This window comes from Bactrocera tryoni, chromosome 2, assembly GCF_016617805.1.
Source record: "Bactrocera tryoni isolate S06 chromosome 2, CSIRO_BtryS06_freeze2, whole genome shotgun sequence".
Classification (NCBI taxonomy): domain Eukaryota; kingdom Metazoa; phylum Arthropoda; class Insecta; order Diptera; family Tephritidae; genus Bactrocera; species Bactrocera tryoni.
The window spans coordinates 12,626,911-12,650,561 of record NC_052500.1 but is presented as its reverse complement, the minus strand read 5'-3'; the positions used below and the strand labels follow the sequence as shown (position 1 = coordinate 12,650,561).

At 37.8% G+C, this 23,651-nt stretch overlaps 2 protein-coding genes across 7 annotated transcripts in view; one reads left to right on the top strand and one right to left on the bottom strand.

The window, feature by feature from the left end:
• LOC120767392 (protein eyes shut) overlaps window positions 1–23,651 on the top strand; it is a 147,627-nt gene that overhangs the window by 46,547 nt on the left and 77,429 nt on the right. For 2 of the 3 annotated variants that reach the window (XM_040093406.1, XM_040093405.1), the window contains exons 2-3: window positions 7,311–9,457; window positions 18,166–18,317. In XM_040093406.1, the coding sequence (XP_039949340.1) occupies window positions 8,157–9,457; window positions 18,166–18,317 (1,453 nt within the window). In that variant the 5' untranslated portion in view covers window positions 7,311–8,156. The remainder of the gene's footprint in view (window positions 1–7,310; window positions 9,458–18,165; window positions 18,318–23,651) is intronic. The other variant, XM_040093407.1, reaches the window with a different exon arrangement.
• LOC120767393 overlaps window positions 1–23,651 on the bottom strand; it is a 156,647-nt gene that overhangs the window by 57,873 nt on the left and 75,123 nt on the right. The window contains exon 1 of one of the 4 annotated variants that reach the window (XM_040093412.1): window positions 18,617–18,670. The exons of the other annotated variants lie outside the window; for them this stretch is intronic. The gene's annotated coding sequence lies outside the window, so the exon portion shown is untranslated. Of the gene's footprint in view, window positions 1–18,616; window positions 18,671–23,651 lie in introns of those variants that run through there. 4 annotated transcript variants of the gene reach the window in all.

The following is a 23,651-nucleotide window of genomic DNA, read 5'->3' as shown; positions in this document are numbered from 1 at the left end:
CAATGGAGCTGGCCAAGCTGCTGATGATATGTGGTAATAACGCTTGGTAACCAGCACCTAAATTTTTGATTGCTGTGCGGAAGGTGATTTTGGGCAGCGTAGATTATAAAGCCAACTGAATTTGTATACAGTTTACATATATAACGGTTGTTTTGATTTTGGCAAGCAAATGTTGTTTCTGCTAATTTGAGAAACAGAAAATGAGAGCAAAATATTTTTAGAAATATAGAAATGTTGCTTTTGTCTGTGACTTTTTAAAAAATATTCAAATATGTATGTATGTGTATTTATGCATGTGTGTGTGTGCATTTATGCATGTGTTTGTGTGTGTTCTGTGAATTCCGGAGACCTTTGCGCTTGGCACATTTCACTCTCCCTGACACATGTAACACTTCAATGTGCCTCACAACTAACTGTAAAATGGAGTAAGTGCATGGAGAATAGCTTGCAAAAATACCAAAGCATTTACGAATCCACACACACTAACACATACACATGCATAGTGAAATAAATAAATTTGTTATGCAACTGTATATGAAAGCACAGGGACAATTTCCTAAAAGCTGCATCATTCAATTTATTCTAAATTGAAATGTTTATAAGCATATACATACAAAAACATTTGTATAAATACTCAAACGCACACACTCAAAGGCACACGCAAATACACTCAAAGCCATACACACACACACAAAGCTGCTGCGGCAGGTCACCACTTAGTCCATGAGTTTTTGCTGTCGCCTTGCTTGCGTTGACCAAAGCGCAAATGCAAGAAAAAAAAACACAGCAACAAAACACAATAACAAACAATCAGAGTACACATAATAAAACCACAATAAGAATATAAGTGTACAAGGGGAAGAAAGGACATAAAAGAACAATTAAACCGCATGTTACTTCATTTTGTGGTCTTTGACTTGCTTTCCATTGTCAACAAATACGGAGTGCCACTACAGAGAGGAAAGCATTCATGGCTGCCCATACTACCATATACAAAACTACATATGTGGTAGTAGAACATAACGGTATGCATTTTGCCTTACTGGGGCATTTACTAGAACTGTGATATATACTTTATATATGTATATGTAGATCCTAAAAATATATACGAGAGCTACTTGTTTAGTTGGCGCAGCGCGAGCACGACCACACCTATTTCCTTAGAAGTCGTGGTTCGGGTTACTATGTTTAGCTTTTCACAAGAATTGAAATATAGGACTCTGTTACAATTATAGGAAACTCTATCTTCCATATTAGTGCCTGGAATATGGATTTTCGGATACAGGATAGCTACTCTCCTCCTACACAAGCCATTGAAACAGCACAAACCTATCAATAAATAATTTAGACATGTATTTCAGAATGGAGTTGTCACCAAGCAAAAAATTTGAAGGTAAAACAAATATGTATTATAAACAAGTATGCCAGCGAAAGACGTAAGAGGAAGCTTTAAAAAAGAATACAAGAAAACATTGCTAAAAATTATATCGACATAGGATTGCCAGCTTATTGAAAAGTAAAATATGTATGTATGTAAAATATTTGAATTTTTCGCCAAACGTAGGGGTTTAAGAAAACCTCTGAAAACTTTGACTTTAAAAATATTTTAGAATAGAAAAAAATTTTGTATAAAATGAATATTACACAAATTTATTACAAGCGAAGACGTAAAAAACAGTCCTATACATACAATTGGAGGAGATTTTATTAAAAACTATATCGACATAAAGTTGCCATATTATTGAAAAGTTGAAACAAATAAAATTTTTGAAATTATATATCGAAATTTTCGCCGAATGTATCGGGTAATAAGACCTTCAAAATTTGGAGTTTAGAAATATTTTTAAATAGAGTTGCCACCCAGTAAAAATCTAAGGTTAGCGGAATATTACAAAACTCTATTCCAGCGGAAAAGTAAAAAAAAAACTTATAGAAACAAATCGAAGCGATTTTAATTAAAATTATATCGAGAGTTGCCATTTATTTGATAAGCAAAATCGAAAATAATATTTAAAATTTTTACCAAACGTAGCGATTTAAGAAAACCTCCAAAGTTTTGAATCTAGAAATATTTTTAAATAGAGTTGCCACCAAGTGAAAAAAATTAAGCAAATGAATATCTGCAAACTCTATCCCAGATAGTGATCTCCGTCTTAATATGTAAACAGTTTAAAGAGGACCAAGTAAAAAAATATTCTCCATCGACCAAACTCTATGATATAAAAAAAGCCGCCTTGAAATTTAATTAATCAAGCCTTAGACCTAATAAATCTGTTATGAATCAGAGCTTCAGATATGCCATGTTCAAAGAAGCAGTTTGACTCTTAACACCCCCTCACTTGCTGAACTTAATTACAGAGTATATAATAAAGCAATTTCTTGTTCAAGCTAAGTCTGCAATTCTCACAGATACTACTACAAGGCGAAGAATTTACTGCACAAAACCCACTACGAGAATTTACATACATCTATATATAGTTAAACGCCACCCTGCTGCGAGTTATTCAAGCGTTCTGACCTATCATCCGCAACGGTTTGCCAGCATTGCCAGCTTCATTGACGTCAAGGCCACCCGCCATGCTGTTGACAAATAATTCATGCAAAGCTGAAGATCTCTTCGAAGGACATCAACACAAAGACCGATGAGAATTGTTTTTCGGGGCAATGTGCCGAAACCGCAACCAAGCAAAGTCGACGAGGAGCAGGAGCAGCTGTGGCTGCATCAAATCTTCTCATGACAAAAATTAAAATCGTAAATCATACGTGCAGCTGGCGTGTGAGCGAGTTATCGAATGGTCGGAAGGATGTAGGAACGGGTTCGAAAAATTCAAAAATTCCAAAGGAACGCGCACAAACACACACACATGCACAACTGATGCACATAGATCTCCCCTCAATATTTCAAGCCACTGCTGGCTCTTTCGGGCTTTTGTGACGCGCTGCGGCCTTCGATTTCATGCAGCTATGGTAGATGGGGTAGCTGCGGTAGCTTGTGGATCAGCTGCGTTGATGCGATTGTCCCTCGGTGTCTCGTCTTCGCTGCAAAAATATTTCTTTTGTGGCTTTTCGCTGCTCCATTCCTTTTATTTTTCAATTTAAGTTTTATCGTTCATTTATTTTGCTTTTGTTTTTGATTTACTTATTCCTCTCCTTTGGTCAGGCTTGAGGGAGCGTCGAAATTGTGTGGCGTGCCGTGAAATCAATAAATTTTCTACTTTGTTGGGAAGAAGTTGAATTAAATTTTTTGACAGCGAATACAAATTTGCAATAAAAACAACAAGAAAACCATAGATGCCATGCAAGATTGATGAGTTTACCAGAGCTTAAAGCTCTGTGTGTCGATATGAATTTTTTATGGAAATGTAAATATATTTAAATTATATAAGCGAAATTTCTGAGTAAAAAATATCATCGATCACTTTGGATTGCAGCCATATCCTATAGTGGGATATAAGCGATTACGTCAAATGAGGAGCTTCTTGCAAAGGAAAGATTAGATTAGGTTAAGAGATAAAGTCTAGCAAGGATCTAACTTGAGAACTTATAGCTTCGGTGTGGTACCTAGAACTCCAATAAAATTGTTCACAAAGCTCTCATAACTCAACAAAGCGCTTGAAGCCTTTGTTGAGAAGACTAATATCAGTTTTTGCTAGCGTCCGATAAGATTTTTAGCCTTAGTACATGAATGCCAATGGACAATGACCACAATCTCTAGTACTGCGGCAATTTCCGCCTGCTAAGCGCACTCGAGGTCCATTGGTTCTGTGCTAGATCGCAAAATACCAGGTAGATCAAACTCGCTACCATTCCGCTGTGGACAGCTGTTCGGTTTTGCAATTTCCAGCCATTCTGCCGTACCCAGGCACTCAAACGAATCTGATGATGTAGTTTCTTGATGCTAATGAAGACATACACTTCTTGACTAGCTTTGAACGCTCAGTTAGCAAGCTTAGCCTTAAAATTGCCGCTCTGCTCTCGGTGTGGGTACTGACCTCACTGCAAGAGGATGCACTTCCTAGCAATATGTCTACTGCTTCCTTGGAAGAAGTCACTTGGGCCTGAAAATAACTAGAGTGGTCAGGTAGCTGAAGCTGAGATTGACGGAGAATACCTTTCAGAAAACTCCCTCTCTAACCAAATCTCCTAGCGACCCATCCGTAACCAAGCTCACTGTGCCTCTTCACAAGCGACCTATCTCATCCATATATCCCTCCTCTGTATGTCGTCCAGGACGGTCATCAGCATTAACTAATGATCAACATCTTACTGGGACCGTTGGAATAGCGGAGAAAGATTATTTGGGCCTAAGAAAAGTGAAAGCACTATTGGTTCCAAAATCATGTAATTTTTCCGGAAAACTGCATCGCATTAGTGAAACAATACTTTCCGACTACCAGAATATCTTGAAACGTATCATTACTGACGATAAGTCTTGCATCTATGCATACGACCCCAAAACAGACGATCAATCGACCGAATATCGTGGCAAAGGTGAGCCGTAGCCGAGTAAAATACTTCAAAGCAGATTACAAATCAAGATTGTGTTGACAGTTTTTCTCGATTGTCGCGATATAATGCACTCCGAATTCCTTCCGATCGACAAACTGTCAACAAGGAATATTATTTGAGTGTTATACATCATTTAAGCTATTCGTAAAAAGAGGCCCGAATTATGGGCCGACAACTCTTTGATTAATATAAATATTATGCTCTTCGTTACTAATCCTAAACACATATTTTAGTTCAAAAAACATTCGTTAAAGAAGCCTTTTCTGCAAATATCCCGCCATTTTACTGTTTCTATCACAAACGTTTGCCCTCTCCTCAACTTATCAGGTTGTTAATGCCAATACTGCCCAACTTATTGACAACATTGTCCGCTGTCCTCCAGAAGCCATTGCTGCACCGAAGTACTGAAATTCACGCGCTCGTCACCAGCATTACAAAGCAGTTGTAGCCTGTTTTTGAGCGTGTGCGCGTGTGTATGAGTGTGGTTGTAATCCAAATTACTGTGGATTTGTACTGCTGCTGCATGTCGTTGTTGTCTCCTTCCGGTCATATTGTCAAATCGCCATTTATCTTGTCAACGCGTAACTTTTGCCCTCAGGCCGCCATCGCGCGCACAAACTTTCTATGCTCGTTATCACTAGTAAAACGCTGACAACTCTGAGTTTGAGTTGCTTGCAACAAAAACACAGTTTATTAGTGTTTAGAATCATGTTTTTTTTTTTTTAATTTTTTTCACTGATTCGCAGCTGGCACAGAATTTTACGAGAAGTTTGCGAAACAAAATAATTTGTATTTTTGGCGGAAATTCGCAGCAGTCCAACCCATGTTTCGTTGTGAAAAAAGTAATTAAAAGAGAAGAGTTTTTTCCCTTGTTGCCTGCCATCAAACCACCAATGCCTGTAAAAAGTGTTCGAGCATTTTCTAGACTAGTTTTATCTGGCTATTGGAGCTTAAAAGCGCTTGTGGGGCGGTGGACTCATCGGTCCATGTTTCCTCAAAAATGATTTGGTTTCAACAAGACGGCGCCACTTCCCACACATCTCATCAATTAATTTATTTATTGAGAGAGCACATCGGTGAGAAGATAATTTCACGTTTTGCGCCGGCCTATTTGCCACCAAGATCGTCTGATATCACATCGTTAGACTTTTTTCTATGAAGTCTAACGTCTATGTGGACAATCCTGCTTCGATTCAGGCCTTGGAACAAAACCACACGTGTCACGCCAGTTACAAACTGAAATGTTCGAACGAGTCATCGAAAATTGAAAAATGTAGCAGGGACCAACATTTGTGGCTTCCACACTTTGCCACACGAAAAAGTCGTTTAATATTTATCACTCCCCTGTAGGGCTTGCCGAATAAGAGTAATAACAGCATTTTCATAAAACTAAAGGAGAATAATGTCACCCTGTCAAAACTGCACCAAGTTGTCATTCTCCGATAATGGATTGACCTCGCGAGGACCCACAAAGACGTAAGCACATTATGTCCAGTCTTTATGCGAAAATCGCCTCCGACTTTATACTTCCCTCGGGGTGACTCTCGACTTCAACCTGTCGAAAAAGTGAAATACTTGGCCTTCATCCTTGATAGAAATCTGTCATGGCAGCTTACTGTTGAAGATAGTGTACGCGCATTGGGTGCCTTATATTATTGTTAATGAAATTTTGAAAAGCTGTTGGATCTCTCACCAAAAGTTGTAATTTGCTTTTACAAAACCGTAGCAAAGTCAAAAACTATTCAAAAGTGCTATTTTTTTGGGATTCCTCTGTCTTCGTGCATTCGCGGCCTGGATCACGCTTAGCAAGCGTTGGTTAGCACTCAGCACTTGAGAAATTGCTAGTTCTTAACAAGTATCACATCTCCCCAATGATAGGTGTCCTAACTGGACACTGTCTCATTGGCTCAGCGCTGAGACTAAAGAGTTTGGAGGAGACAGCTTGTCAAAGTTGCAATGGGTAAGATAAGATGGAAACATCTACACAATTTCTCCTCCACTAGCTAGCTTTCAGCAGACTAAGGTGGAGCATCGTGTTTGCCATATTTTTTACGAACCCGGCGAATTGGCTGGAATTGATATCAGCCGCCTCAGTAAATTTGTGCCAGCCTCTAGGCGTTTTGTCGATATGTGATGGTCTTTTTGCTTCATACCTAGGAGTTCTGGGCATCTCAATCGGCCAGCGTCTGTTGCTGTCCAAGTGGGATTATTCGAATCGAAGAGAAATCAGCATATTCACCTAACCTAACGTGACCTTTTGCGAAACACCTAATAGCTTAGTCCAATATGTCGTCGGTCAGCTAAGATAAAATAGAGATGGACGCGGCACGCACATTGTCGTCAGTAGTTAGTAAAGGTTGTAAAATGATATTGACTTTCGGAATGGTTCAGTAATGTTCAGCGAGCGCTTAATGCGCTTACAAGGATCACTCAAAAGATAAATTTTTATAACACTCTCTCTCTCTCTCTCACCTTCTTTCTTTCTCCCGATCCCTGCCACTCTTTCTTTATACATCTTTTTTCTCGCAATCCCTACCTCTGAATCTCTCTCAATGTGCTCACAAGATTCACTCAAGTGAGAAAATTTCCTAAATTTTTTTTTCTAATGAAGCTACTCTTCTCATTTATGGTAACAAGATATAAATTGTTGTTGTTATTTATGATTCTCCAGAATTCTTTTGACTCCTACTATCTCTCACTAAATATGTATATATGAAGATACATTGAAAATCTTTGAATATTTTTTAACTACAACAACAAAGCATACAGAATTGCATCATTTCAATCTCATTTATTTGCAGAGCGAAGTCAGCCCTGTTTGCCGAAACGTAATAAACGAAAATGCAAATCCTTTTGATGTTGCCAGCACAAGGACGATGAGTAATCAAAGCGTGCGGCGATAGAAAGGCGAGAGGCGAAGAGTAACAAAACAATATCAGAGAAACTACAAATACGAGCGTAGCAAAGAAAACGCTAACAAGCAGTTCAATATAGTGTTCATAGTGGGAAAGAAAACAACAGCAAAAACAGGGCGCAACAAAAACTCGAGAGCGCGCAGAGTATCCCGAAAGGGTAATAAACAATTTACGCAAACGATAAAAGTTAATAAAACACTTAAGCGGATTGTGCGACAGCATTGCCAAAGCGACAACAACAACACTAGCACTAGCAAAAACTGCGAGGAAAGCGAAAAGAAACACGCTACAAAGATAAACGACACTGTGGCAACAAGGAATTGTGTGGCAACAACACCAGCAGCACATTAAAGTGGCCGAAGACCGGGCGCCACAGAGCGGGCGGCCGGAGTAGAACAAGCAGATATATTGCTATTGCAACAGCAGCTGAAAGAGCTACAACAGCAACAGCAACAGCAACGGGGGCAACAGCAGAGCATAATCAATCAATATCGACCGTGGGGCGAGGCAACGCGCAGCAAAAACAAGGACACACACAAAAAGCAGTGCCAGTGGAGGACATAAATAACGGACGCAACTGATAAGTAGTGCGACAGCGAGCGCAAAAACAACAGTTATATAAAAAAGTAGATTGAGCTGGGCGCTGAGACGCACGCATCTTCTTAGTTGCAACTGAAAGCAGCATTGTGTGCCGGACCTTAATGCGAATTACTTGAGATAATTTAAAGGAAGATGACCAAAAAGCGACGCTTGCCAACAGCGCCAACAACAAAGCAACGACAGACGACGCGTAGCAGCGCGCACACAAGCCGGACGCACGGAGCGACTGGCACTGCAGGTGCCACCGCGCCAAGCAAAATGCCGAGCGCTGTTGCCATGACGTCAGTGGATAATGCGCGAACAAGCAGCAGCAACAACAAAAATAGTGACACAATTCTTTACAGCAACATTGATATGACACGCTGCAACGTCGACGTTAACCGGCTGAGCGACAGCAGCGGCGACGACGATCAGCGACGAAGCGAAAACGTCAGCAGTAAATCCCTGAGCTGCGTCAATTGTGCAAGTGCAATGTTAACGATAAGTAATGAGAATATTGGCAGGCGACAAGCAAGCTGCCTGCCAGCCACAGTCAACGCCAACCAAATGCCGGCGTGTGGCAAGTACCAACGAAGCGCTGTGCAGCTAAGCGAGGGCAATGCACCGCCGGCGACAAATACAGGGTTACAGCAAGTGCAGCGCCGAGGCACTGCTAGCAGAGAGTTATGCAACAACATGAAATATAAGCTTGCAACACACTCGGCGTTGCAGCAGAAGTGCCATAGTGAGCGCCAAGTAGCGGGTGGGCAGCTGCAAGCAGAGCGCGACATGCAACAACAGCAAAGCAAATGGAGTCAAACTCCGTCTGCATACGGAGCGGCAGCGGCAGCTGATAAGACCGAATTTGAGGCAACACTCTCCGCCGCCGAAGCTTCGCAGTGTCAAATTGCAACGAAAGCAGCAGCAACAACAACCAAAACAGAAATCAAAGCCAGCTCACAGCCAGTTTCAATCAAATTGACTACGTCGCCAAAGGTAAATGCAGCAATCGTTGCCAATACGAAGAGAACACGAAAATCTTTGGAAGCGGCTATCGCAAGTCCGAACGCCGCTGAAGCGAACTCCGCCGCCGCTCTGGCACCTGCCAGTTCGTTGACTCCAACAAAGACGTCTACCATACTTACAAACACCTACGCACCTGCAGCTTTACCAACAACAACCAACACAACAACAACACGTGCCGCTGGCGCTCGATGGTCTACACTTCTGGAGCAAGCGCTCGTCACTGTTGAAGACTTCGTCTGCTGTCGTTCGTCAAAGTATGCGTCCAGCAGTGAAATGAACAACAACAACAACGGCAGCAGCATTACAAACGGTTTTGTTTGGTTGTTGCCCGTGCTCTGCCTGTTGGCTGCATTCGGCTGCGGTCAAGCTGGGTTCGCTTGCCTCAGTAATCCTTGCGTTTTCGGTGTCTGCATCGATGGCTTGAATAGGTAAGTGGAAAGATTGTGTTCATACAATACTTATTTACATACCTTCTACGTACCTCCCTACTCAAATGCTATGTTGGTTTTTCATTTTCAATTTTCATTTTTTTTTTATATTTTTGAGTTACCACAAGCCGTTATAAGTTGCAATTTTTCTTAAAAGTTTCATATTTCTTACAAAACCTTATCCTCCTCCACAATTATGGAATTTTTTATTCGTTTTTCTTTTCTTCCCAAGTACATATGTGTGTATGTAACAGCTTATAATTTTAACCACTTCTCGCTGCTGATCACTTACACCTCGTACAGTCATGCAGCATTAGTCGAGACAACAACCCACTCCATCTAGTACAAATACCTCAAACTGGTCTAAATCACTTAATCTGGTACAAATCACTCAATCTGGCACAAAATCATGGCTGAGAATTTAATGAAATTTCAAAATAGTTCGTGAAACCAAAACTTTAGAATATGTCAAACAAGACAAGCTTACCTCAGAAGCAAAGAAGGCTCAATGAAAGTGTGACAAGTCAACAAAAAGTGATCTCGAGACTAAACCCGGGACAACAACCAACAGCCAACATCTCTGACAATAACCTACATACACGCTCGCAGAGGTGTCGGTCCTAATTTACCAAGTACTTAGAAGAAATTTGATGCTAGCTACTCCAAGTCAAGCCCCTATAGCGCAAATAAAGGTCTTTGTTGTCCTATTTTCTTATTAATTACTGCAGCGCTTTTTACCTCAAAGTTCGAAAATTAAAAAAGGCATATTGGATAGTTTTAAAAAGTACGCCTTCTAGATCATAGAAACTTCGAAAATTATTTTCCATGTCAAAAGTTTATTTTTTGATTTATATATTGTTTTCAGATTTCTTGTTATATCATATACTTCCAACAGCGAGTATTTCAAGTAAGCGAATTCGCTTCCACCCTCCTTATCTTAAACCTCTTTTTCTTCTTCCTTTGAGCACTGAATCATACCACATATATTTCAAACATTCTGTTGCACACACCAATCCACCGGTCAACCTTGTAGCATTCCATTCAAACCTATGCATATACACACATGTTGCATGCACTTCCCCACTCACCCAACCACACTCGCACCCCCATCGATGCGCCCACTGGAGTACCACTGTTGCACCTAAGTTTATCAACAAAGTGGCTAACAACATCCTTTAAGCGTCGCACTCGTTCGCCTTTAACTTTTCTTTTCAACTCTTCAACTCTTTCGTTTCGAACATCATTACGTGTTTGTTTAACGCTTTTGCTCCCGCACTGCAGTACACACACACACACACACCCAAACATTATGTGCATGTGTGCGTCTGTGACGATACTCAAATACCAATCAACCCGTTCGAGTGGCAATAAACCACGTTGCTGGCAAAGCAGCATTAACGTTGATTACTTTAGCCCCGCGTGTGTCATTAAAGTGTCGAGTGCATAAAAGTGCTCCAACTGCACTTCCACCTTCTCAAAATATACTTGCAATGCCCCACCCTCAGCACCATCTTCACACTTAAGCGTTTGACTTACATAGAAAGCAGCCAGTGGGTGAGGGGCCGTCAGGGGGTCATAGGTCATATGCGTTCACACCACAATTGACTTTAAGTGGTCGACGGTTTCCCCAAACTCACACACACAAATAAGTACATGTTCACACCAGTATGCATGTCCACTCAAACACACACATATATACAATCCAAGTGTATGTGGAAATATATGTGTCTGTTCTACACCTTTATCCAACAGTGTATTATCCTTTGGTTTTTCTGTGGTTTATTTTACGGCCACCGGGCGTATGAGCAACTCACAGTGGTGCGACTTATGAATTATTTTTATATTTTTTATTAGACGAATTGAAGGAACTGGCTGCAACGCTTCGATTTTATATGTGCCAAGAAAAAATATACACCTACAAATTGGACAAAATGTTAAAAAGCAGATTTAGTATTTTCAACCCTAAATGTATGCTTCAATTTTGTGAAAAAGAGATTTTTTATGTATTCGATTTTATATGTATCAAGAAAAAACATACCCCAAAAATTCGTCAAAAATTAAAAAAAAAAATTTTCAACCCTAAGTGTATGCTTTAATTTTGTGAAAATGTGATTTTTTGTTATATTAAACACTTAAAATGTTTATATTTTGTACCATTTTAGTTGAATCATTTCAAAAGCTTTTCTGATTATTGAATTGAAAATTTCCCGAAAAATTTCAACCCTAACTATATGCTTCAATTTTGTGAAACAGCGAGTTTTTGTTATTTTAAACACTCACATTTTTATATTTCATACCGTTTTCGTTGAATAATTTCAAAGCTTTTCTAAATATATAATTGGCAACTTCTTGAAAATTTTCTACCCTAAATGTATGCTTACTTTTTGTTAAAAGTTATTTCTTCTTAGACTGAAGGCATGAAAGAGGATATACTTCGAGCAGTTTCAGTTGAATGCATATTATTCAAGTTTTCCTACACCCAGAACTGTCATTTTCTTGAAAAGCTCTAAATTATCCCTAAATGTATGCTTCCTTTTTGTTAAAAATGATTTCTTGTTACACTAAACGCTTTAGAAGGATATATTTCGAGCAGTTTTGGTTGAATGCACTTTATACAAGCTGCCCAATTATTGATAAGCTCTAAATGATCGCCACTTTACTAATATGGCTTTAGAAGCTCTACATTATTCAAATTTAAGTTTTTATATGGAAAATATATATTTTCTAGCCCAAACACCACTGTGATTCATCTATCTGCAGCACTCTGCCTGCCACATTACCTCTCACTCTCTTTCCTCCCTCTTTCTTTTCAGCTCGTTTGATTAGTTCGATTATTTGAAGTCATCAGTGGTCAGGAGCTTACATTGTTTATTCGTGTGGCTAGTACTGAATTGAAATGCGTTTTTGCTAATGACAACAAGCGTTTCTTACTTCTTTTCAATTGCATTTGCCGGCTGCTCTTTCATTGGTTTGTCGCATGCAACTGCGTTCAACGCAGCGATTGACAGCAAATGATTGCGGCTAAGGCAAATAGCAATGCGCATATCAAGGTGTATTAAGTGAGGTTAGGGAAATAGTTCGGGCAATTGCCAGTCGTCATTGTCTCTTGTCTTTCTCGATGACTTTAGGAAATGTCGCTACAAGTAAATACAGTTCTCCTAATTAAATAGCGTTCCACACGCCCAAAGTTAGGCAAAGTGCACTCTCAATCAACTCTAATCAACCGAAAATTGCTTGCATACAATTTTTATGAATTTAGTCTGCTCTTTACTTTAACTTTCACTCAGCTAATATTAATAAAGAAGATTGCGTTTTTTGACTTATAACAGGTGTGCGACTTAACTAATTCACTAGTACTCCTGAAAGTAGGCAAAACAATCAAATTTTTCCAAATTGAAGTGCAGCTGAATGGCTCGACTTCCGTACTATCTCATTCAACCGGCTTGAAACAGCTTAAAAATCCTTCTTAGTAAATTTTAGCATTATTAAACTCACCTTCGATATTGCTCGAACGCCACCTGGTGTTAATACTTATTAAAAATTGTAAGTCACAGCTGTTGCAACCGCTGCCAAAATTCACTTCAAATGAAATGGAAATTGAAAATAGCCGAAAATTCCACCAAAGGCCAAGCAAAAGTAAGCAAATATCTGGCAATCCACAGCAAACTAGCTATTTAATGCTGCTAATGTGTGCAACATATGTGGCAAAGGTCACAAGTGTGGCAAGTGAGCATTATACCTAGTAATACACAAAGGAAGTGTGAAAAATAAAGTGGCAAAGAGAGTGCCGGTTAGTGCCAAATGTGGATTTGGCAAATGTGTGGCGCTGCGAAGAAAAAAAAAACAGAAAAAACAAGTCACTACAACAAACACAACAACTGTTTTGGGGCCTCTATTAGCTCTATTGCATAAAAGAAGTCGAAAAAATTACAGCAGTTGTAGAAATGGTTTCATGCCAGCTCATTTCTGTAATGGTGATAAGGCAAATGGCATGAAATACTTTGAGCCTAACAGCTGGCTGCTTAACAAACTGCTGATTTACTACTTTTATCAACTGGCAAGCAGAAACTTGGCAAGCAACATGCGAATAAGGCGAAACTAAAGCGAATATTATTGGAGAGATATTTCACAAAGAAAACGTAATTGAGTGTGGACTACCGACAGGGTATGATTTAAGCGAAAAACTGAGCAAAGAAATCGTAAAATGGGTTATAACAAATATATGCAAACTGAAACTAAAATGTGTATGAAATAAGAAAAATCTGTTAACTTCGGCTATAACGAAGCAATAATGCCCTTCACAGGTGCATTTCTTGCGGTTTAAAAGTATATAAAATGTTCTTTACCTTGATTTTGTGAGTCAGTTTGTATGGCAGCTATAATCTATAGTGAACCGATCTGAACAATTTTTGCAGATATCGTAATGTTGTCTAGGAGAATAATTTACGCCAAATCTCGTGAAGATATCTCGTCAAATAAAAAAGTTGTTCATACAAGCACTTCATTCCGAACGTTCCGTTTGTACGGCAGCTATATGCTATAGTGGTCCGATTTTAAAATTTTCTTCGGGAAATGCACCATGGCCTCAGGCAAAACTCCATGCCAAATCTTATGAAGATATCTTGTCAAATAAAAAAGTTGTTCATACAAGAACTTAGTTTGGATTGTTCAGTTTGTATGGCAGCTATATGTTAAAGTGGTCCGATCTTAGCAATTTTTTTGGAGATTACACTATTGTACTAGACAATAAACAATGCCAAATGTCGTGAATATATCTTGACAAAATAAAAAGTTTTCCCTACAAGCTCTTGATTCCGATCATTCACTTTGTTTTATAGCTACACGCTGTAGTAGTTCGATCTGAACGATACGAGCGGAGATTATAACACTATCTTGGACAATCAAGTGTGCTAAATTTGATGAATGTATCTTATCAAATAAAAAAGATTTCCACACAGGAACTATATCTTCGTCCATCTGTTTGTATGACAGCTATATGCTATAGTCAACCGATATCGGTGATTTCAGCAAAAGAGCAGCTCATTTTGAAAAAAAGGACGTGCGCAAAATTTCAGATCGATGTCTCAAAAAATGAGGGAGTAGTTGTCGTATATAAAGCCAGAGGAACAGATGAACAAAAAAGCGAACCCAGCTAAATCGATTTAGCTTGTCACGCTGGCATGCTCAATACTTGCAGATCAGGGTAGAGTAAGAAGCAGCACATCTTTTATAACAAAGTCCGCATCCACGAAGACCGCACAGAAAGCAGGCAGAAAACGAAGAGCTTCCTCCAGCTTTTGCTGCAAAATCTCTACCATATTACAGCAACTAACTCGCAATAACAAAGTGAAGCAATTGCAAGTAGAAAAGGGCTTATAATATCCTCAAATGAATATGTGTGCAACACAACAGTAAAAATACCAACTAAATTACAAAGAAGCTACAAAAAAAATGTGCACAATAAAAAAGTAGTTAAGAAGCAATAACAACTTCTTGTGAGCGCACAGCAAAAGCAGCAAAGCATTGCAACGTAAACTATATTAAATGGGCAAAGGCGGTGCGCGTAAGAAAGAAATGAGGTAACGTATACGCACTGGCGCACAGCAAAGCCACAGCTGCCCTGCACCTACACGCGTACATATGTATTATTATATGTATGTGTGTCAAGGCACAATACATCGCACTGACTACATTTGAAGGTGTATGCGTTAGGATATGCGTGTGTGTGTGGCGTCTTCAGGTCGCTCTGCTTTTTTCCCGCGTAAGGCGCTGATATGCGTGTGCATATGTATGTATATGGTGCTTAAGAAGGCTTTGCAAAGTTGTTAAAAGTTTGTGGAGCAGCATATAACGTTTTTTTCTTGCTATTTTATTAATAAAAAGTGGCAGGCTTCGTTACTATTTATAAAAGCAGCTGTGCGTACAATCACTACAGCGCTTGTATTCAGTACAAAGCCATCATATGGACATTTCTTTGGACCTCGTATATTTTTAGACTTTTGTGCCACATTTTTTTCTTTTCTTATAGAGGCTTCCTTACACTTTGTGGTAAGTGATTAGGTTGGAGACGAGTTTGCTTGCCTGACGCGTTTTCGAGTAGGCAGTTGCTGGTAACGAGTGAGAGCTGTTAGAGAGTCAGCGTTTTAAAAAAAATTTCAAAACTATACGCTGCTAATAAGTGTATTTTCTAGTCTAGATCATGGAACAACAAGATTTTTGAAAAAAATTTCGAAACTTTGCATGACTTATAAGTGAAGCTGAATAATAAGTAGGTCCTTGTATGCTATTAAACCAGTCATACCGTCGGATAAAATTAGTTTTAACCCTAAAGTATTAACATAGTATAATCAAACGTTAATTTTTAGATCAAAAAATAAAATTCCTTTTCGATTTTTTTTTCGATCAAGGAGTGAACTTCCTTTTTATGACTTTTTCTCGGTCAAAATTGCAAAAAGTCTTATATTGGCAAAATTTTGGACTATTTCTAAAGAACTATATATTTATAAATTTATTAAGTTTTCCGACAGTGAAAAAGATAAAAAATATTGGCATTGAAATAAGTAAAAATTATGTTTTTTTTTAGTCCGGGTCAAATTTGACCACAACTGTTTAACTTAATACATATACTGTTCTATGCTGTACCAATAAATACTACCTCCATTCGTTTGAAAATGTAAAGCTATACAATCTCCAGCTCGAAAGTAGACTATTAATTGAAAACATCAAAGACTAAAATTGCCTCAGATCACATTCCACATCTCACCAACTTCCACGGAAATGTCAAGTGTGGGTATTCGTTGATATATTTTAACCCACTCATGACTTTCTCTATATTATTTAAGTCCTCCGAAAGAATATTCGACAAAAGTTTCGTATTCCGGAGTGCACAGAGGTTTTCAACATCTCTGGTGTAAAGTTGCTGTGAATTTTAGTGGTAATAAAATAATAGCGCAATCACTGTTTCTCTGCACTTGGCTTCACACGATTATTTTTGATTATAGAAACTTATACATTCACTCCGGTGAATACACTATGATTCGACGGAGACCATTGGAAGAATTTCGCTGAACGAAAAACAGGTTAAACTAGAATTCCTTGTACAGACTGAAAGCGAAGAAAATCTGTCTTAGAAAGAAACAACTCGAAAAGAAAAAGGTATAACTCAAGGAAAATAAAATTTAACAAGATGAAAAAAAGTTTGACTCAAAGAGAAAACAATCTGACTAACAGAGAAAAGACCGAAACGAAAAAAAAATCTGAATCAGTCAACAAAAGCTAACTTAAACAGAAAGCTCCGACTCGAAAAGAAACAAGAGATTAAAACGCACAATCATTTTTTCAAATAGAAAAAACTGACCCTCAAAGAAAAAACTTTCGCTCAAAGGGAAAAACTCGGTCTCACAGTGAGACAAGCGTGACTAAAAGAGAAAAAAATAAATTCAAATCGCAAAAACAAATTTTCAAATGGAAAAAACCGACTTTAAGAAAAAAACCCCTCACTCAGAAAAAATATATTTTAAGAAAAAAATCGATTCAAAGCGAAAAATATTTATTTTCTAAAAAAATATAAAATCTTACTTAAAGCGAAAAAAGGCTAACTCCAAGCAAAAAACTCTGAATCAAAGAGGAAAATCTCAGACTCAAAGAGAATAAATTCTGACACAAAGAGATTCAAAACGCAAAACCAAATTTTCAAATGGAAAAAACCGACTTTAAGAGAATAACCCTCACTCAATGCGGAATAAAATTGGCTCAGTACGAAAAAACTCTAACTATGAGTAAAAAAATTATGACTCAAAATTAAAAATAAAACTGATTTTAAGAGAAAAAGTCACTCAGAGCCATGTATCTATTATTCAAACAGAATAAAATCTGATCTAAAGCAAAAAAATGCTGATTCAAAAAAAAACGCTGACTCAAGGAAAATTCTCAGACCCAAATAGCAAAATCTCAGACCCAAAGAAAAAATTATTACGCAAAGAGAACACATTCTGACTCAAATAGGAAAAACTATCACGAAATATTTTTAAAGAGACGTTACGTAAGGAGACCTTTGTTTTCTTTCAACAGTCCATATAAATTTTCTTGAGAAGATTTCCAATAAAAAATACTTCTTCTTATTTGATATCCTAACAAAATCAGGCTTAATCACACAGGGCCATTTTGAAATTTTTGAGACCAGAAATAGCTGTATATTAATACTGTTTTATTATTTATTTTTTTGATTCCGACTTTAACCAAATCTAGCGCCACCTTACTTGTTTACTATTTCCTTTTGTTATTTTGTTTGTTAATTTTTTCTTGCCGTTACGTTTGTGTCATTCCAGCAACTTTGCGGTGGCATTATTATGCACACCTACACACACACACACACATGCACACATATGCAAATGCATTAATGCAAAAACAGGAAATTATATACAAAAACACATTTAAAACTACACCTGACAGCAGAGAAACACAAAAACGTAAAATTAAATACGCCTCCACGCACACATACACATAAACATTTTCATGCTGTTACCAGCACTGGTCCCTCATTCATATCAGTATATGTATGTATTTACAGTTAGTATATAGTATTTTCATACTTGTTCACCACTAACTAGTCTCTGCTGTGTCTTCTTTCCATTTAATACTCATTTGTTGTGTTGTTGTTGTTGGTGTTTGTTTATATTTTTTTCGTTTTCTCACTTTTGACTATCCAGCAGCTCGTATTCATGCTACTGCATCGACGGTTACACGGGAATTCAGTGCCAAACAAATTGGGATGAATGCTGGTCGGGGCCCTGCCAAAACGGCGGCACTTGCATAGATGGCGTCGCCTATTACAACTGCACGTGTCCGGATGGTTTTACTGGTAAGTGGAGTCGTTCGCACAGAATGCTATGAGTGCTTTCAAAAGCGCTCGAGCACAGACACACATACATACATACATAAATGTATGTGTTGCTTTTCACATGTATTTGTATGTGTGTGTGCGTGTTTGCAATACTCCTAACCTCACTTATTTGCCTACATACAATACTTTTATATTTTTTATTGCCATTCAGTTCCTGTTGCCTTTGTTGGTGTTGTTATTGTTGTAACAACAGGCCAACAACTCGAAAGCGTCGAGGCTCGGAAACTCTATTTTAGTGCTATTTTTTAGCTACTCACATTTGTTTGGCCATTGTTTCGCCGCTATCCCAATGCGAATGTGAGTGGGTCTGAAGGAGAGCGCGCGTACATACACACATGCATGCAAGTAACTTTACAAACACATATGCCGTTCGTTCTCGTGTATGGTAGCCTGCATATGTGTGTGTGTGTGTAGCGCACGTGTAAAATGAATTTTATTGTGTTAGGAACAAACGAGACCGCAAACCAAGAAAACAAAACAATACCTGAAAGCAGAAAATGGAAAAAGTGTGTAAATAAAGCAAATATACGAATAAATATAGATATAAAGGTAAAGGAAAAGTAAGTGTGTTATAGTCAGCAACCAAAAGTTCGGTTTGATGCTGCTCTGGTTTTATGCGCTAAACAAAATTAGAATAAGTAATAGCTTTAATATTTTGAGATAATCTTTAAAATCAATTAAAAGCAAGAAAAAAATGTTAAGTTCGGTTGCACAGAAGCTATAATCTCCTTCACAATTAAAAACGATGCCTTACAATAACTTGATTTTAATCACTCAGTTTGTATAGCAGCTACATATGTACTATAGTGAACCGATATGGGCAATTTCTGCGGAGATTGCATTACTGTCCTGAATAATAAAATATACCAAATTTCACAAGGATATCTCATCAAATAAAAATGTTTTCTATATAAGAACTCGACTCCGATCACTCAGTTTGTATGGCAGCTATATGCTAGTGTGGTTCGATCTGAACAGTTTCTTCACAGATTGTGCCATTTCCTTGGACCATAATCCATATAAAATTTCTTGAAGATATCTCGTCAAGTAAAACACGTTTTTATACGAGAGCTTGATTTTGATCATTCAGTTTGTATGGCAGCTATATGTTATAGTGGTCCGATCAAAACAATATCTTCAGTGACTGTTTCGTTGCTTATTTTATAATCTGTGTCAAATTTCACAAAGATATCTCGTAAATAATAAACTTTTTCTTAAAACAACTTTACTCCGATCACTCAGCTTGTATGGCAGCGTTATGCTATACATAATAGTCTGATGTGGACGATTCCGACGTAGCTCCTTCTGAAGAAAAAACGTGTGCAAAATTTCAGATCAATATCTCAAAAACTAATTGACTACTTCGTTTGTAGAAACAGGAATGGGAATACGGGAATGGCTAAATCTTCTCAGCTTGTCACGCTGATAATTTATGTACATACCAAAATATAGGCAAGAAATATGCTCAAAATTAATCTCCAAAGTCAGAAAACTTAAGTGATCGTGCACTTGCTCGCAGAACATCTATGATCTCCTTAGCTCGCAGAAATAAATTTAACCTTATCGAGTTCACATTTCCAAACCTGACACCATTATAGTCTCTCGGTATTGAAAAACCGATGAACTCTCAAAAAAGACACACTTATTGCGATTACATTGAATTGTGAATAAGTTAAGTTCTAGCGCAGAGCTTCTGAACTACGCGAGTGCTCAACAGGGCCTGACCAACAGTTCTTTTTTGTGCGAATACAAGATCTTTCGGGATAGAATATAACGCAGAAGATCCACTAAATTGGTTGCTCTTATTTAGATTCATCTTTACTGCAATCTTAGGAGTTCTTAAGTGTCTAATAGGCGCATATGCGGCAAGACTGAAAATTACTCGGACACTAGTTCTGAAAGTTGTATGGAGAAAGGTAAGTTGGGAGCAACAAAGTAGTTTCTTCTATACTGTCCAGCTTTCACGAGACTGAGGTTGGTTTTTATATCTTCGGCGAACGTGGCAAAAGAGCTGAAATCGATATTAGTCGAATCAGCTAATTGCTCGGTCGCTAATTTTCAAAGTTGTATGAAGGAAGGAATGAACTTCTTTCAGCACTTAGTCGATTGAATGCCTTTATGATCAATAATTTTGTATATGTAGGTATCACTAATGAACTGGTGCGCTCAGCTGTCGAAGTGGTGTCCGTTTTGGATCGATCTTTTAACATAATGTAACCTAAGTTACAATTTCGAGTTGATTCACTATCATTACCAATCATCTGCACATACATATCTGGCAAAAATCTTCACACTTTCAACACAAATAAGTCTCTATAACAGATAAGTCACAGTTAACCAAACCAGTGATGTCAACAAACAGTCTCTCTCCCTCTCTCTCTGTGGGTTTTTAGCCCGTCTATTTGTCACATGTTTCATAAGTCGTTTGAGAATTTTAGCATAGGAGAGTTGGGTGAACATTGTTGCTTGGGTGATGTCATTGCCCTTGCATATGCACCATATAGCAGGACGGGAATAACGAGTGACTTATAGAGTTTGGTCTTTGTTCGTTGGGAGAGGACTTTACTTCTCAATTGCCTATTCAGTCCGAAGAAGCACTTGTTGGCAAGAGTTATTCTGCGTTAGATTTCAAGGCTCATATTGTTCTTGGTGTTGATGCTGGTTTCAAGATAGACGAAATTATATACGACTTCAAAGTTATGACTGTCAAGAGTGACGTTCGAGCTATGTTAAGAATGCGATGTCCATTTGTTTGATGACAGGAGATATTTCCTGTCGTTCTCGTTCACAACCAGAGCAGAAATTTTAACGGGCCGAAAAAAACCCGATTGGAGCTTTGATTTAGATCATAAAAATTTTATTAAAAAATTCACTCACTTAAATTGAGATCTCACTCCTTATATTTCTAATACGAATTGAATCTCGAAATAACCTCTCAACTCTCAAACCTCCATTGGCCGATGTTCACATAAAGTAAGGTTTACGTATGGTAGCCGTGCCGGAGATATGTAAAATGAGTACATATTATCGCCAACTCCTTTCTTAAATACTTTTTACTACATTTAAGGTGGATATAAATCTATACTTTCACGCAGAATTTATAGATATATATATATTTATATGTATAATATATAAAGTTGTAGGTGCATTCAATTTGGTATGCACTTAATTTTGAATACATACATACAAGTATATATTCAGGTATAGCACGCAGCCACCGAAACTCGCTGTAACCTCCCGCTCACGTTCTCTGACTACATCGCTTCCCACAACCACATCATATATACACATATATATTGTAACTACGTAAATATATATACCCATGCATAAATGATGTCAATGTGAATATCCTCGCATACCGTTATTTGTTGCGGAAGTACTCTCGGCGCTATGTGTGAAGCACTTAGCCGAAATGGAGCAAAGAAATGTAAACAATGCAGCACACACTTGCACGCATACAAACGGACAGGTGTATACATAAACATACCATATATTTCCTATGAGCTTAACTGTAAATATTTTTGGGAACAAATCTACAAGTTTTGCGCTAACATTTTTTGCACTTTCTTCACTGGACGAATTCATGCACGTAATGCACTTCGGCAATCACAGCCGAATGCGCAGCTGTGCGTGTGTGCATCGGTGTGCGTGAGTGTATAGTGACTCCCACTTTGCATGCATATTTAAAGTGTGTAACACCGAGTCATTTGCCGTTTTCGAACACTTATTCGTAGCCATTGAAGTGTGTAAGGAAATTTATTATTCCGGCACGATGTGTTGAAACTCAGTTAGCGGTTACCTTCAGCATTTCGATTTGTACGAAACCAGCAAATCGTGTGGTGTGCTGTATTTATAGCAACCGCGAGGAAAAGTTATTTTTAAAGGAGTAAGCGAGATACTATTATATATAACATTACTTGAATGGCCTGTACGGTGAATATTAAATTTGGCATGAAGTTTATGACAGGCAGAAGGAAATTGCGGGACCCATTATAGTTGATCTCACCGTCTATATATACGCGAGGAAGACGTCAGTTTTTGAGATATCGATCTGAAATTTTGTCCACGTCTATTTCTCTCCAATAAGCTTATTATTTGTTGAAACTGCCGATATCCGACTACTATAGCATATAGTAGCCACACAAACTGAACGATCGTAATCAAGTGCTTGTATGAGGAACTTTTGTATTTGTTGAGATATCTTCACGAAATTCGGCTGACATCATTATCCAAGACAATTATGTAATTTTCTAAGAAATTATTCAGATCGGACCACTATAACATATGGCTGCCATACAAATTTACCGTTCAAAATCAAATGCTTGCATGGAAAACTCTTTTACTTGTTGAGATATCTTGACAAATTTGGGCATGAATTATTTTTTTTTTGGCAAAGCTTTAATAAACGGAAGCATTTTTCTTCCTTCTTTCTCTATTTATCATTCTTTTGCATACTTTTTAATTTGTCATATGTAATGGAGTTAAGGCTCGTAGTTTACCAAAGTGGGCCAGCCTCAGAAAAAGAAGTCCAACAAGATTAAATTACTTAATATTGGCTGACGGGTAGAACTAAGGTAGGTCTCAATGAAGTTATTCTTAAAGTTTGCCAATTCCGTGCTCCCAACATGGCAATTTCGACTCCATGAAACAAGATATCTGACTTTTTGGCTATTTTTACAGTTTTCCTCACAGAACACTTGTGTTGGAACCATGTTAACAACAATTTGGAATATTATCAAACGCATATGCTTATCTTTTTACTTATGGTGGGTATTTTAGAGAGTCTTTCTTGAGACTTAGGATAGAAGCTGTAGTGGTTTCAACATTTTTTTTGCAGTTTTAAGGAAGTTTTAAAACATTTAGAGTTTCTCGATTCTCTCTCTGAAGAAGCAATCAAAGATAGCTCCATATTCAAGTAAATTAGTGAAACTTAGTAACTCGTATTTTAATATAGACATATTATAAATTTATCGATAAATATTTGTTTTTTTGTTTTGTTAGTAAAAAATTCGGTTGTCTTTTTTTAACAAAAATATCGATAAAAAAATTTAGATAACTTTGTCGATAAATCGATTTATATATACATATAATAGTATGTAAAATTATCGATATATACATTTTATGCTATCATTTTACTTCACCCAAACCCCAAGAGAAATAGAAGGAAGTCTAAAAGTTAAACATCTATCCTGTCTCTTCTCGTGCTTGGAGACTTAACCTCATTTTTGGTGGCGTATTTCTGGATTCTTATTTCGAATAGCATGCATGAAATGTATGCACTATGCTAGTTAT